General features: G+C 44.7%; 1 protein-coding gene across 6 annotated transcripts in view; it reads right to left on the reverse strand.

Moving 5' to 3' along the window:
- Positions 1-5,647: 5,647 nt before the first annotated feature.
- The window catches only part of LOC140898910 (solute carrier family 2, facilitated glucose transporter member 11), a 31,596-nt gene continuing 20,896 nt past the window's right edge, over positions 5,648-16,347 (reverse strand). For 2 of the 6 annotated variants that reach the window (XM_073313463.1, XM_073313462.1), the window contains exons 9-13: positions 15,848-15,949; positions 14,312-14,387; positions 12,729-12,856; positions 9,770-9,928; positions 5,648-5,987 (exon numbers count right to left, since the gene is read on the reverse strand). In XM_073313463.1, the coding sequence (XP_073169564.1) occupies positions 5,781-5,987; positions 9,770-9,928; positions 12,729-12,856; positions 14,312-14,387; positions 15,848-15,949 (672 nt within the window). In that variant the 3' untranslated portion in view covers positions 5,648-5,780. Of the gene's footprint in view, positions 5,988-9,769; positions 9,929-12,298; positions 12,390-12,728; positions 12,927-14,311; positions 14,388-15,847; positions 15,950-16,347 lie in introns of those variants that run through there. The other 4 variants (XM_073313464.1, XM_073313467.2, XM_073313466.1 and 1 more) reach the window with 4 other exon arrangements.

Consider the following 16,347-nt stretch of genomic DNA (forward strand, 5'->3'; position numbering starts at 1 on the left):
TTGGTGCCTGCTGGGAGTCTTTGTGTTGGAGATCAGGAAATTGGCATGGTCTGCAGAAAGCTGGGAGGAGACTGTCTGAAAGGGGGTGGTGTTAGGGCTGCTGTTCTTGGAGCTCCTGTGTGTTCTGCACTAGCAGAGAGTGTAGCTTGTGGATTCAGCAGCCTGTGACGTTGCTCATAACGAAAGACCACAGGCTCGGTTTGGTGGCGAAGGCTCAGCCAGGTTTGTTTTCGACAAGGCACAGTCCTAGTGCCCGGCTCAGTGGTTACAGGGTATTAACACATGTATGCCTGCAACAAGGTATTAGCTCACTCAACATGATATCATCCCCTAGGCCAATACAAAGATGCCCCTCCGTCCACTCTCCTTTCATATATTGATACAAACAAGTTATGTATTCCATTCCATATGTTAGCTACCCTCTTTGTATCTGCTAGTTCAATCCTCATCTATTATCCTGTCATTTCTTTCTTATTTTACTAGGGATCTGTGTGTTCCTGTACTCTCTAGGAATTTGTTGATGTGGTTACTTGAGAGTTCAGGGTGCAGTGTACCATCCATTCAGGTCAGGAATGTGCTTACTGGGGTAGCTGATACCTAGTGTGTTAGTATTCTGCCAAGGCCTACTTTGGTTCATACTTTTAGCTATCCCTAGGGCTCCAGCAAGGCCTACATTGGGGACCCTAGGCTGAGGCAAGGGAAAGAGGACTGGGATGGGGAGGGGACAGAATGCAGCACTGGTGAACAGTCAAGCTGCTTCCTGAGGGGAGGCAATTAGTGATCTCCTTCCTGGACTGAGGCTCCGCTTTGGGAGGAAAAACCCCCACCATGGTCCACCTGGCAAGAGAGTGACTCTCCTGTTGTGCCATTTTTAACTGAGCCAGAGAGAGACATCCCTCCAGGCCGCCTGGCCTGTGGCAAAGGAAAAGGTGGGATTAAGGAAGCACCAGTGAAATGTCGAACTGTCACCTGAGGGGTGGTCATTAATTCCTCCTCCCACTCCTGGGATGAAGGACCTGCTTGTGGAAAGAGACCCTGCTCTCCTCCTTCCACCATGGGCTGTCTAGAACTGAGCTAGACAACCGCCCCCACCCCCCCTGCACTTCCAGGCTGCTGGGACTGAGGGGAGGGAAATGGTGGGGGGGAAAGGTAGCATGAGAAAAATCAATGACTTTCCATCTCATCTGGAGCAGCTAGTGACCTCTCCCAGAGCAGAGAAGTGCTGCCCCCCACAAGGGTGCCCTCCAAGTCACCACTGGTGAGCAGGGCCCCCCACATCTCAATATCCCCTCAGTCTCTTCTCTGCTATTAATTGTGAGAAGATCCCTTACCTAGTCACACCTGAGGCGTTGGGGCCTAGTTGGGTGGCTGAGGGGACAGTGAGAAGATCGCCCTCTCCTGTCCTCTCTGAGGAGCCAGATCCCCTGAGAGACAGCGTTACAGGGCCCAGTCCTGAGCACACTGCCTTATCTTCAGGGATGCTGCAAGATGCCATGAGGCTGGATCAGATAGCTGGAGAGACTCTCACAATTGGGTTACATTTCAGGTAAGTGACCTGCTCAGTGGGGGGGTGGGCCTATGCCCCAGGTGGCAGTGGATTGCCTGAAGTGTTCCAGGAGCCATTCCGTATCAGGGTAGTCAGTCTCATGGGGCATTCCCAGTCTTCAGAATAATAGAAATTTCAAGTAAATGTATACCAGAATCTCTCTACCAATAGCTCTGTATATACCTGGCTATGTGAGTTGTGATCTTTTCACCTGTCACAAGTTAAGCATAATTCGGGAGACTCTTTGGAGGTCTAAGGAACACTTAGATGCTGTGGAAAGTAGTACTGACGGTTCAGTAAGAGGCACTTTGCTCTCTGAACTGGAACTGAACCAATCCTCCAGGTTGTAACTTCAGAGTAACTGCATAGTACCTACCTAAATGACCCCAGCAATTTTAGTTGGATATGTTATTCCTCAATTCCTCTCCTAAAGTGTTCCTTTGTGTTCTCAGACTAGGAAGAAAAAGATGTTGGAGGGACTACTTCAAAGATAGCCTTTATCACAAATGTTGTTGTCTGATAAGCGAATACAGTTCTCGTATAGTTTGTATGCCCATACCTAATTAGCTGTATCCATTCATCCTGAAGTGTAATAGATTGTTGCTGGCACCCAGTGCCAGAGGCGAACAACAGCAGGGGTTCGTTACCCGGTATGCGTCACTCAATAATCACAACGGGGTGGAGAAGCAGAAAAGTTTATTTGCAGCTGCAAACAAGGTACAGGGAGAATAGAATCTCAAATCCTGCACACCAAGTAGGAAGTTACACAGGCTTTTATACATCCTTTCTTCAGCATACTTATCCAATAGCAAGCTGCCCTAAGTATCCATATAGCCAGCCAATCCAGTTACCAGCTAGTTCCCTTGTTCTCTGTACCATCTGTTAAACCATACATAAAGCTGCTTTATTCAGCATTGTTCTTCCATATCTGCCCTGTTTGGCCTTGTTTAGTTTCAGGCAGTCTGACTCTGCAACATATTGTTGCAGATCCTCAGCATAACTGCTGCGAGTGCCTCCAGGCCGGGGGGCCAAAGACACTTGGGCCTAGTATACATAACTGCTGCGAGTGCCTTCAGGTGAGGGGGGGGGGGCCAAGGTACTTGGGCCTAGTGTGAGGGGGCTTCATCGACACTCGTGGTCTTCCATCCCCTCGAGTTACCTAGTGGCCATGCCCAGTGTCCCCAACAAGATGATGCAATTGGCTGCTTATGTTGGAGCCACAAGAGAATTTGTCAAAGTAATGGGCTGGGTTGGTGTTATTTACAAGGATGTACGTGGGAGGCCACTTTTCATTTTCAAATGAAAATAAATGAACCTAGCATTTTTAAGGGTAGATCTGCAGCTTGTCTAATAGTCAGAGCACACAACGAACTTTGTCCAAGTCAGGTTTTTGGATGACTTGGGCTGCTGCACGATAAGGTTTTCCTATTCTGAGAATTGCTGTGGTTTATTGCAGGTCATATCAGAGGTGGCTGCATTTCAGTGGTGGATGGGAATGAGTATGTGTGTAACTCTTTAAAATCCTTTGAGTTGAAAGGCATAATACAAATGTACTATTACTACAATTAAGGGAAGGCAGGACTGTACATTTAGTGTGTGGTGACATGCACTCCTAAGACCACCTACATTTTTACCAGACCTGAAGCTGGAAAGTTTTGCTTTATCCACCTCTGCTTTCTGCCCAATCACCTGGCTTGATTCAGGTCTCTGGGAGTTGAGAGGGAGGCAAGGTCTTAAGATCTATCATCCAAGAGTTCAACAAAATCTTCACACTGGGATGGAGAAGAGAGGATACTTGTGTGCTCAGTGGAGTAGAGGAAAAAGCCTCTATTTAGTTTTCAGGGGTAGTAAGTGATTAAGTCGTAGTCTTTGTCCTTCTAATCCCTTGGCTGTGGGTGTTTATGGTATCTCCTTCTGACTCTTTGGTATTGCAAACAGTAAGTATTTTCTTTCTAAGGCCCAGAGTTCACACTGTATTTTTTTGCTAGGAGCTACTGAGTATACTTGTTGCTTTCTAGTGCTCCCTGTAAGATACCCCAGAACAGGCAGGGCTTGGAATATTGCCCAGACTAAATTTTAAATATAATAGAGGTAGCTAAAAGAGCTTAAAGTGAGCAGATGGAAATGGAGAGGTTGTTCTCCTTTTCCTTCCCTTCCTTTACCTTTCTGTTCTGCCCTTTTTGTCTGTTCTTTCCTTATTTTTTCAGGGTGGGGAAGAAAAGAAATCAATAAAATGTAAATAAAAGGGTGGATCAACCTTTGGTTAGTAGGTGTCTAGTAAATTAGAAGCAACATTCCCCAACTGCTGGAAGAAAGAAAGAGCTTGCTTACAGCCCTGCCTAAACACAGCTGTTGCACCAGTTTAGTTTAAATGTATTTACTTAAACTGGTGCAAACTCCTTAATTCAATTCACAACTGGCTTCTGATTTTTTAACTTGAAGTGGATTCTCTCACCTCTCAAAAAATCAGAAGAGACAATACTGCTGTATACTTGGGGTCTAATCCTGTAGCCTATATTCATGAGTAGTCTTTACTCATATGTTACTACCACTGAAATCAATGGGAAATCTCACATGAATGGCTACTTGTATAAATAAGGCCTGCAGGAGCAGACTCTTTGTCTCAAAAACATTAAAAGAGGCCAAACAAACAAAAACCCAAGAGAGATGCTTTGTCCATACTGGCAATAAACCAGTGCTGACTGAAATAGCAGTTTATTATATTGATAGGTCCACTTGATTTTTTTCTTCTTTCATGAATTGTTGAAGGAAGACGATGTGATCATCTAGTTCTGAGTCATAAATTCTACTGTATACAGTTTGAGATGGTTTGGAAAGATGAAGACAATACTTCCACCCAGTTTTATAATCTAAGTTTCTACTTGATTCAATAAACCATTTTACAAACCATTAGGGCCAATAAACCATTTTACTTGGTTCAATAAACAGCCATTTACAAACTATTTATATAAAAACAACCCTCTAACAAACTTTCACCTCTCAGAAAACATCTGGTGTAATTCTCAGAAGCCTTGTGTACTAAGAAAGCAGATCCTTAAATACAAGATCTTTTCAAGCATTCTTAAAACTACAATACCCACCTGGGGAAGTGAGGAAACAGACTGACAGAGTGAGACGGGTACCCAGAAATCGCCTACTACAGGACAGGCCCAACAAGGAAAATAACAGAACACTACTGGCCATCACGTACAGCCCCCAGCTAAAACCTCTCCAGCACGTTGTCACCGACCTACAACCTATCCTGGAAAATGATCCCTCACTTTCACAGACCTTGGGAGGCAGGCCAGTCCTCGCTTACAGGCAGCCCCCCAACCTGAAGCAAATACTCACCAGCAACCACACACCACACCACAGAAACACTAACCCAGGTAACAATCCCTGTAGCAAACCTTGTTGCCTACTCTGTCCCCATATCTACTCTAGCGACACCGTCAGGGCTCTAGAGACAGAAGTTAGACTTACTAGATAGTAATGGTCACGTCTCTTTTCTTGTTTGAAGACTGGTACAACATTTGCTTTCTTCCCAATCTTCTGTAAATTAATCCAATTTTTCCATGACTTTCCATGATCATTTCACTTCCTTGGTAAGGACACTAAATTAATTCCCTTGATGTGGGTCATCCAGTCTGGCTGAACTTTTTACAATGATGCTTTTTTAGCAAGCTTTTACCACCTCTTTATCAATAGCTATTTTACAAGGTCTTCGTTGCTTCCTAAACATCCAGTCTTGTTTTCTTTCTCAAGAAAAGAGACCTAGATTCTGATCCCATTGACTTCAATCGGCTTTGGATCAGGGCCATAATCAACCTGAAATCTAGTCAACCAAAATAAATACAGGTACTTTACCTGCTTAAGTCCCCCCCACCTGTGATTTTTATTTTTACAGTTCAATTTCCTGTTTCTTGTAAAATCTTTCCTTTGTTGCAATATGAAAGACCCTCAGGAATAGGGGAAACTGATTAAGTATAGCCCTTGTGCTAGTGAATCCTGGTGCAAGACTGACTAGTTCAAACTGAGTCACCTAAGTAACCTTGAAAATGTTTGACTATCTGGGGGAAAATAAGACTTAAGCATGAGGAATTTCATGTCTGTATAATTTTATGAAAATAAGAATAAGACAGTAAAGCTAACAGTCCATTTTAGGATTATATTTCAGTCTGATTGCAACAGTGCTTCCTGTCCCTCTAATACGTAACATTTCCCATCTGAGCAGTCAGAGTCTGGTGCAGAAGGTGTGTTCCTTAGATAAATTATTTTCTGTGTTCACCGCTTGTTTCTTTCCAAAATTTAACTTATTAAATTCCCCTTTAATTTCCATGATTGACTTCCCCTTTGTCTCCGGGAGGAACAGGTAGGTGAAGACTGATGAGAACACAAGGATCCCCAGAAATATAAGGTAGCAGAAAGATCCAAGGCTTTCCTAAAAACAGAAATAAGAGAAGATTGTTAGAAAAATACCCTTCTGACTCTTATTCCCTTATCTCTTCAGCGTAGGTTTATATTTTAGGAATGAGAGAAATTCTTAATTCTAAAATAAAACAGAGTCCCAAATCACTAATGAAGGTGGACTTTGTTATGCATTTCATTATCTACTGGGATTTGTTAATATTCTTTTGTTAGGTATAGAATTCCTAAATATTTTGCCTTGCCTAGAGCGCCTAACGTTCATCAATTCTGGGCACAGGATGTGCACAGGAACTATGATGGTGTTAAACCTTCTGTAATCAACACAAACTTATGGTCACATCCTTTTTGGGAACCATAACAACTGGAGAAATCCAGAGACTGTTTGACCCTTTAATTATCCCCATGTTCAGCATGCTTTTTATCTCCTTATGGATTCTCTCCTGCATTTTTCTAGTGGTCTGATATGCTCTGCTGGGGGCAGGCAGTGGCTACACAGTGTTAGTCTTATGGAGCACTTTGAGTCATACCTGGCCCACTGGAAAATACCTGCCAGTGACTCTGGAATACGCTCATAACCTTTGCCCTTTCAGCTAGGTTCTCTTCACACACCTCAGTGCTCTACTGAGGTGTTACTATAGTACTCAATCATCAAGTCAATGAGAGGGGCAATCTGAGAATCTGCCCCTGAACAGCATGGCATGTTTATAATGGCTTCTCAGTTGCTACACTTTGAACTTGTTACATGCACGGTCTGTGCAGCAGCCTTGCTGTGGGGCCCAAGTATATTGTAGGTAACACCATTAACCCTCTCCAGCACCCCCAAAAGCCCCTTCCACGTGTTCTGGATTTGTAACTTTTCACAGGGAGTAATACCAGCACCAAGTCCCCCACATCAAATGATTGCTCACTATGTTTTCTGAGCAGTGTGGCTTTTTGTGAAGCTTTGTTGAACCATTCCTATCATTATCTTTAAATCGTCCCTAAACTTTTGCACATATTCAGCCTCTGCCTCAGAGCCACCCTTCCAGGAGCCTCTGAGATCCAGGGGGCCTTCTGGCTTTTCACCCATATAGGAGATCACAGGGTTCACCCCATTTGGACTCTTGGGGCACCTCCAAGTAGGTGAACAACAGATAAAGTAACATTACATCCCAGTTCCTCTCCCTTCTTTTAAAATATATTTCTAAATAGGTTCAATGGGCTCTAAAATCTTTCATCTAATCTATTTCTCTGGATGATATGGAGCAGATCTTAATTGGTTTAGCCCACACATCTTCCATAACTCACTAAATAAGTGGGACATGATATTTGACCCACAATCTAACAAGATTTCCTTTGGGAAATCTGCTACAGTGCTAAATATAGTGATTCTATATTAAATATTCTATGCACTGTTTCAGCTTCTATATTAGAGGAACTGCATCTGGATACCTAGTGGTGAAATCTACTACTACCAATATATTTTCCCCCTCTCTGTTTTGGCTTGGATAAGGGTCCTTTAATGTCCATGGCAACCCAGTAAAATGCTTCCTTGATTATTGGCAAGGGAGCTTTGTGGTATCCTACAGGCTTTTTCTGCTTCTGACATAAATCACCAGTGCTGCCGTCATCCTTTACCTCATTTTGAACATTAAAACAATACAATTTTTTTCCTCAAACCTTTCATATGTCCTCTGTTCCCAAGTGTCCTGCACAAGGACAGTTGTGGGCTAATAATATTAACTCCACATGATGCTTTGAGGTCAAAAGCAATTGTCTGTATTTTTTGTATTCTATTTTTCCCCACCAGAGCCTTCCAGTACAGTTTAGCTTCTCTTCTGTAAAGAACCTAGCCCTGTTCTCCCTATCTGGGGCCGTACTGTGAATGGCTTCTCTGATGCTCTCTTGAGAGGTGTCCGCATTGTGCTCCACAGCAAACTCACTTTGGCTGTGGCTTGCTTAGAGAGCTGTCACCAGCAGCTTCTCCCCTTTCTCTTGGGACACATTGATATTCTCTGCTGATAAGGGGACTGAGGCTTTTCTTCCCCTCTCAGCTCCCTTTCTCTCCTCAGAGGTTACCTCTGTGAACTCAGGGACATATTCTCCTTTTATGGGTCACAATGCTGACAGCTTTGGGCAGTGATATTGCATAATTCTCAACCAACACGCTGCTGGTAAATTTTTAAAAATTCCTACTTTCAAGTACCCCTTAAGCCTTTCCATTCCAATCTGATGCAGGCCAAAGGTACTGTGGTTTTAAATTGTCTTAAAGATAGTAGTTTTACCTTCCCACCCGGGAGCATATCATTCTCCTGAATCACATCCCCCCGACCAGGAAAAGCTGAGCACCAGTGTCTTGCCACCTCTGGCACGCTCCACCATTTATGTTTGGCCATTGTTATAAACTATTCTACCCCTCAGGAGGTCAGACCTGACAAAGGTAACCAGAACTCCCTCTGCCACCACTGAAGTCTCTGACTCCAGTGTAGCTGCATTAACCCGAATAGATCAGGGAGTGAATTGGGATCCCCCATACTTAGGACACGGCCTTTTCATATGATCAAGGGACCCACATATATAATGTTTCTTTGGGGTGGGGTCCAATAATTAGGGTTACTAGGAGGAGACTGGAACTGTGGTGGTGTGGATTTAGTTCCCTCACCTCTCTCCCTATTCCCAGGGACAAACTGGGAACCCCCTTTTATGCCAAGTTTTTGCCTTTCCCTTTGGAATTTGTGCTCCTCAAATAGTCTCGCTTGTATGTACAAGTTACCTTTGGCAGCTGTCTTCACTGATACTGGAGTTTTTCTCCTACACCATGGCTTACCCTTCCTCAGAGTAGGCCTGAGCAGGGTTCTCAACTTATTTGATTGCACCCCGCCTTCATACGCCGCTGCCCAGCTCTGAAGGGAGAGTGGAGAGCAGAGGCTGCTGGCTGGGCACCCAGCTCTGAAGGGAGAGTGGAGAGCAGAGGCTGCTGGCTGGGCACCCAGCTCTGAAGGCAGCACTGTGCCAGCAGCAGGGCAGAAGTAAGGGTGGCAGTGTGATTTGTCAAGATCACTTTTCAAAGCAGACTTAGGGTCCCATTGCCACCCTTACTTCTGCCCTGCTACCGCCACCCTGGGGCTGACAGCTGGAGCCCTGCAGCTCCAGGTGAGGGATGTGGGGGGAAGGGAGGAAGTAGACCCCAAGCCTGGATTGCCTCCTGGTGAGGGATTGGGAGGGAGGGGGAAGAAGAGCCTGATCCTGGATGACAGGGCTCTGGCTGTCAGCCCCCAGGTAGTGGGGCTCTGGCTGTCCCCTTTGTCTCATTCTCCCAGCTCCCGGGAGCGCATGGCCCTTCCGCACAAGCCCCAGCCGCCTAGGCCTAACAGGCAGAGCTCTTTAAATAAAAAAAAAAAAAAAACAGCACACAGCTCATACCTCCCTTGACACATTCCTGCACCTCCCTTGGGAGGCCCTCCCCATAGTTTGAGAACGGCTGCTCTTGAGTGATCAGATCTACCAACTTGTCATGGGTGTCTGCCCCTTCACTCGTTATCCATTTTCTCACATAATCTGCCATTTTATGCACATATTCCCCCTCGATGTAACTTATCAATCTTTTGAGGTTTCTGAATGCCTCTGGAGTAGTGTGAAACCTTTTTAACAGACTCCTTGCACTGATGCCTGTCAGGGATGGTCTAGATAATACTTAGTTCTGCTTTAGTGTAGGGGACTGAACTAGATGACCTAACGAGGTCCTTTCCAAATCTACATTTCTATGGTTCTATGAACATACTTCTTAGCCTCATTAACCTCTGTATCATTAAATACCTGTAAAGTTTTACCAGTCAATTCAGGGAGTAAGACAGTCATTCTTTGTTCATCTGGAATTCTATGTACCATGCATATTCTTTTGAAGGTGGTTAAACATTCCTCAGTGCAGTCAGTCTCTCTGTAACCCAGGTACAGCTTGTTGCAGTTTTGTGAACCCTGGTGAGAATTCCCCATGTGATAAGGGATGATTTTTTTTTTTTTTTTTTTGGTAAATTCAATATGATCAGGGCATATAGGCTCTCTGTCTTCCTCCTCCTCCCCCCCAAGGGCTTCTGCTTCTTGGGCTTCCTGCTTTGTCTTTTAGCGCCAGTGCTCTTTGGTGGGGTGTTATTTGCTCCTTTGGCTCTCTCTGCAGTTTCACACCTCTGGTGCTCTCCTTTCTTTTCCGCTTTAGTCATCTCCAGCCTGTCAAACTCCATCTTCAGGGCTGTTTCACTGAGAGCTGCATCAGGATTGTTTTCTAAGCCTGCACCCCTCTTTGGTCCTTTTGGTCAATCAGTCTGATCACTTTTCTGTTTATCCGCTTACTCATTTTATATTTTCTTTTGTTCTGTTTCCCTTACCCAAAACAACAAACCGTAACCTTTCTTTACCTGTTTCCCAATCTTCTCAGGTGTGAATCTCTCAGTAACTATTATTTATTTGGTAAATAAATGCCCGGAGCATGATCCCTAGCTAATCAGCAAACTGGGTGTAATTTCCTGCCAACTGTGATGCTTCCCAAAGTTATGAGGCAACTCATCCCACCTGCTCTTGTCATGAGTGTCTCATCTGGGCCTGCTGTGGATCAGCTCCCTGAAACCACCAACCTCTGGCAGCACAAGTGCTGCCTTCCATGTCTCCACAGGCCTCGCTGTCTCTGTATGAGTTTGCGATAGGCACACTCCAACTCCCAAATCCTCCAAGCCTGCCTCTGGAGTACTTGGCCTCTGTCCCACTGAATACTCACAGAAGTCTCCGATCCAAAAGATTAGTACACCCCAGCTTGCAAGACTCAACTCAAGAGCCATACTGTACTTAACACACAGCTAAGATATCTATAGTGAAAACGAGAATGTTTTTTTATCAAAGAACAGAGTCAAGTGATGGAGAGTGAGAATATTGGAAACAAATGGTTACATATAAAACAAAATCATAACACAATTTCTGGAGCCTAAGCTTAACTAACAAGGCTGTTAGGATATAGATATTCAAGCCTGTCTGTAAAGGCCTATACGCTAAGAATTTAGGTGTATTCTTATCACTTGGCTAGTTCTAGAGGTATAAAAGAGAATCAAAATCACTGTCTGCCGGTGTAAGGGCCTTCTCTTACTGTGACAGTCTGAGGCCCTGTTCTTAGGTTAAGAGCTTTGGCTAAGCAGCAGAGGCAGCCATAAGCTGGGAAGCAACCAGTCACATCCTCACATTCCAAACTAGTCCCATTGAAAGAAGGTGCCATTGGGCTATTAGGAATACAATCCTGTCCTGATAATGCCTATCGCCTCCAGAGAAAGGGGAGTGCCTAGAACATGTAAAAGGAAACTTAGTTTGATAGCATCCTGTCTGGCAAGAACTCACTTATCAATAGCTGGGATGTGAAATCCTCATTTCTGTGTTTGTTCTATCACTGTAGTCCCCATTTCCCCATTGTTTGTCCGTATAATCTGTCTGGTTCTGTGATTGTTCCTGTCTGCTGTATAATTAATTTTGCTGGGTGTAAACTAATTAAGGTGGTGGGATATAATTGGTTAAATAATCAAGTTATAAGATGTTAGGATTGGTTAGTTAAATTTCAGTAAAATGATTGGTTAAGGTATAGCTAAGCAGAACTCAAGTTTTACTATATAGTCTGCAGTCAATCAGGAAGTGAGTGGGTGGGTGCATGGGGGGAAAAATTGGAATCATGTTTAGCTAAAGGGGGAAATGGGAACAGGGACACAGGTAAGCCTCTGGGGTGTCAGAGCTGGGAAGGGGGACGCTAAGGAAGGAAACTAGAATCATGCTTGCTGGAAGTTCACCCCAATAAACATCTAATTGTTTGCACCTTTGGACTTCGGGTATTGTTGCTCTCTGTTCATGCGAGAAGGACCAGGGAAGTAAGCCCCCTAACAAAGGCATTCTGCTATCTCCTACAACAGGGGTCCCCAATGTGGTGCCCGCTGGTGCCGTGGCTCCTGCCGGGGCATTTTTGTGCGCCCACAGGACACCCTGCCGCTGAAATGCTGCCGGGAAGCTTTGCCATTTCTCAGCGGCATTTCGGCAGTGATGCTTCTTCTCGCTGCTGCTTTTCGGCGGCAGCATTTTGGCGGCGGGGTGTCTAGAACCTGCCACAGTCTTCTGGGAATAGCCATATACTACTCCCACACGAAAGGTTGGGGATCACTGTCCTACAAGATAGCTTAGCCCTGGAATTTTCCCCAGCATTTTCAATCAATATGGCTGGGAAGACATCTCATAAGATCAAGCCCACTGGCAGCTTCTCCTTAGAGATTGCAGGAATGAGGGTGTACCTTCTTGCCCATACCCCAAAAAGTTCACTGTCCTTACTTCTGAACAGGCCTCTCCCCTGCTGGGTCATTTCTTCCTGTAAATCTCCTCCTTGTGGATTTAACAATTCTTCTTTAATATTTGGCTCAGACTGTAAATGAATGGGAACCTCTGTGAACCGCAGAGTACTTAATTTACATGTAAACCAACAGATAGATAAACATTTCTTGCCTAAAAGAAAACCTGTTTTTCACCTTTCTAGTGTCCAGTCCCTAGTCACAGATCTTAACAACATAATTTTCAGTATATATACATAGAACTGCTTATACAGATGTTGTGTGTATATATACACACACATGTTGCCATGATTATGATGACCAGTGTGCCACAGGCTTTCATTAGAGTCCTTACACTGCATTCTTTTGTACTATATCTATGTACTCCTGTGCCCTCAGGCATTCCAAAGAGGCTGGGTCACAGAATCACTTACCACAATGTAGGGAAAAATCATTCCAAGGACAAAGAGCCACACCCAGCTGATGCTTCCATAAATCAGAAAGGCTGATGGTCTGAATGACTGGCTGAAGATTTCAGTGATTATGGCTCCAGTGGCTCCAGCTGGAGAAGAGATGTTTCTTTAGTAACTTTAATTCACTTGCTTCTGCAAAGGGCCTCACACTGACAATGCCTAGTAGAAAATTATAGTAAGTCTGTCCCAGTGATCTATGTGGTTAGTGTCCTCTACTACAACAAAAGAACTTGATTCCCAATCCCAGAACCCTGGCAGTGCAGTGCTGCAGACAGTGTGCAGAAACTCAGGGAAGAGTTGGGTTGCCTTGTAGGGAGGTGTGAGCTAGTGGACAGAGGACTAGACTGGGGCTTGGGACTCAGGGTATGTGAACACTGCAGTCAGGAGTGACTCTGCAGCACGTGTAGATGCGCCCGAGCTAGCTTTCATCTAGCTAGCTTGAATGACAATAGCAGTGTTGCTGTGACAGCACAGGTGGTAGCATGGGCTAGCCATTCAAGTACATACCCCCGCCCCCCCCCCAACTAAGTAGATCAAAACTAGCTTGGGTATAGCTACACATGTTGCAGTCATACTTTTTGACTGCAGTGCAGACGTACCCTCTGCCACTGACTTGCTGGGTGAACTCAATTTGCTTCCCTGTGCCTCAGTTTCTTTATCTGTAAAATGGGGACAAATTATATTCACCTCCTTTGTGTAGTGCTTTGAGATTTATGGATGACAAGTACTATATAACAGCTATGTATTTATTATTATACCTAGCTGTCCTGAATTTTGAAACTGTACTGATGGACTCTGACAGGGTCCCTGCCTTAACTCAGCTGAATAGATGGAAATTGTGATGTAAAGTCTTGAGTTTGTTAATTTCAAATTGAAATGAATAATGGGATATTTAATCTGTGAGATGCATATAGCGTCCCTTTCTGCTGTGAGGCATGAGGGAGAAAAAAGATTTTTAAACTTTGTATACATTAGCCTCTTAATCTGCTAGATTGTAGTGCACAGTTTGGCATATTTCCTCTGATGTTATGTGATCTATGTGGTTTTATATTTTATTGGTATGCACCATCAGTGCAATAAATTGTTAATCCACATCCCTCATCTGTTTTGCAGCCTCTTCCATCGATGCTCCTCCATGGGCAGAAAGTGCATCAGTTCACTATTTTAACAAAGGAGGTGATCACTAAATATGTACTTATCAATGTTCTGTCGGGGGAATTGTGTTAGTAGCAGAATACTTTGGGGTTCTTCCTCTGGGATTGATTCTCAGATTTTTTGGGGGGAGGAGGATACTACATTCTGAGTTAAGAGCCAGTAAAAGATCAGCAGTAAAACTTGAGGTGCTCATGTGCTCTTTCCACTTTTTCCATTTATAGACACATTGTCTCCTTCTGTTAATGTATTCAGATAGCTAAACCTCCTTCCCTTGCTGCTCTCTAGAGGTGGTACAGTGGTGTTCCATTCTTTATCCACCAATTCTGATGCACTCGAGTGGTATGGTGCAAAGTTCCCTCCTCACCATCATCTAAAGTGGATGTACTCACATGGTCCAATTCCATAGCAGATAACGAACAAGAAGATCAGAACGACGCTGAAGTAATGCATCCAAAAGAATTGATGCTAGAGTGAGAAAGCAAAGTGAGAGCAGACTTTGTAACAACATGGTAGAATAGAATGCTCCCTGCCAGGGCCAGATTTACACCTTATGCGCCTCTAGGCACAGCATCTTCAGCTCCCCTTCCTCTGCCACACATGGTGCTCCCAGCCCGAACCAGGGCGCAGCCCACCCCCTCCAGGCAAGACTTAAGCGGGGGACTGTACCTCTCCCCATGGCAAGCGGTCCCTGGGTGTTTTCTGTCCCTCCTGCAACTCGGTGTGGTAGCCATGCTCCAGTTCTGCCTATGCAAGTGAATGGGGCACCGGCCACGCCCCTCCTTCTACTTCCCCAGCTTGGGGCGGAGGCAGTGGGGTGGCTGAGATTGGAAAGGGGCTAGGACGCTCCCAGCCCCTTCAGCAGCCGCCCTGCCCATTGGTGGCTCACAGTGCCCCACTTTTAACGTTTAGGTGCTCCTAGAACACCAGCGCCCATAGGCACGTGCCTACTATGCCTAATTGGAAATCTGGCCCTGCTTCCTGCTTTCATAAAATCATAGAATATCAGGGTTGGAAGGGACCCCAGAAGGTCATCTAGTCCAACCCCCTGCTCGAAGCAGGACCAATTCCCAGTTAAATCATCCCAGCCAGGGCTTTGTCAAGCCTGACCTTAAAAACCTCTAAGGAAGGAGATTCTACCACCTCCCTAGGTAACGCATTCCAGTGTTTCACCACCCTCTTAGTGAAAAAGTTTTTCCTAATATCCAGTCTAAACCTCCCCCACTGCAACTTGAGACCATTACTCCTCGTTCTGTCATCTGCTACCATTGAGAACAGTCTAGAGCCATCCTCTTTGGAACCCCCTTTCAGGTAGTTGAAAGCAGCTATCAAATCCCCCCTCATTCTTCTCTTCTGCAGGCTAAACAATCCCAGCTCCCTCAGCCTCTCCTCATAAGTCATGTGTTCCAGTCCCCTAAGCATTTTTGTTGCCCTTCGCTGGACTCTCTCCAATTCATCCACATCCTTCTTGAAGTGTGGGGCCCAAAACTGGACACAGTACTCCAGATGAGGCCTCACCAATGTCGAATAGAGGGGAACGATCACGTCCCTCGATCTGCTCGCTATGCCCCTACTTATACATCCCAAAATGCCATTGGCCTTCTTGGCAACAAGGGCACACTGCTGACTCATATCCAGCTTCTCGTCCACTGTCACCCCTAGGTCCTTTTCCGCAGAACTGCTGCCTAGCCATTCGGTCCCTAGTCTGTAGCTGTGCATTGGGTTCTTCCGTCCTAAGTGCAGGACCCTGCACTTATCCTTATTGAACCTCATCAGATTTCTTTTGGCCCAATCCTCCAATTTGTCTTTCCACCATGGTGAATGAAGTTCACTTTGGTGGTTATTCTGTTGCGAAAAATCTTGCCTAGGAGGAAAGATTAGAAATGGGGGTTGATGCTGGAAAAGTCCCGATTAGGAAATCCCCTTACCTGCAGGGAGAGAGTCATTGTGAGGAGTGTTAACACGAAAATCATTAGTACATATCCTCCGCACAACAGCATCCTCCTGCCAAATCGCTCGATAAGGGAGCTCTGGAAAACAGAAAACACAGCATTACCAATATGGTTAATTCCAACTCCAAATGAATGGATTACTTCCCATGCTCCTAACCTTCTTCTCAGAAGTCTTATTCAGTTAATACAAACAGATGAGACTCTCTAAACATGAGCTAAATCTTACTGATATTTCAGTTTATCATTTGTACTGGGGACTGTACGTTTAGACCAGAAAGATTTATACAGTATGGTTGGACTGATTCTGCTTTACTTCTGCTTTACTTACATCTCCTATTGACTTATTCAGAAATATTTTTTTACTTGAATATTTCTCCCTTAAAACCATGGGGAAGAGGTATATTTTACTTTCATCGCTGTACATCAGTCTTGATCCCTGGATGTCTAGAGATAATCCATTTTTAGGCAAGAATGCA

The sequence above is a fragment of the Lepidochelys kempii genome, chromosome 15 (genome assembly GCF_965140285.1).
Source record: "Lepidochelys kempii isolate rLepKem1 chromosome 15, rLepKem1.hap1, whole genome shotgun sequence".
Lineage (NCBI taxonomy): Eukaryota > Metazoa > Chordata > Testudines > Cheloniidae > Lepidochelys > Lepidochelys kempii.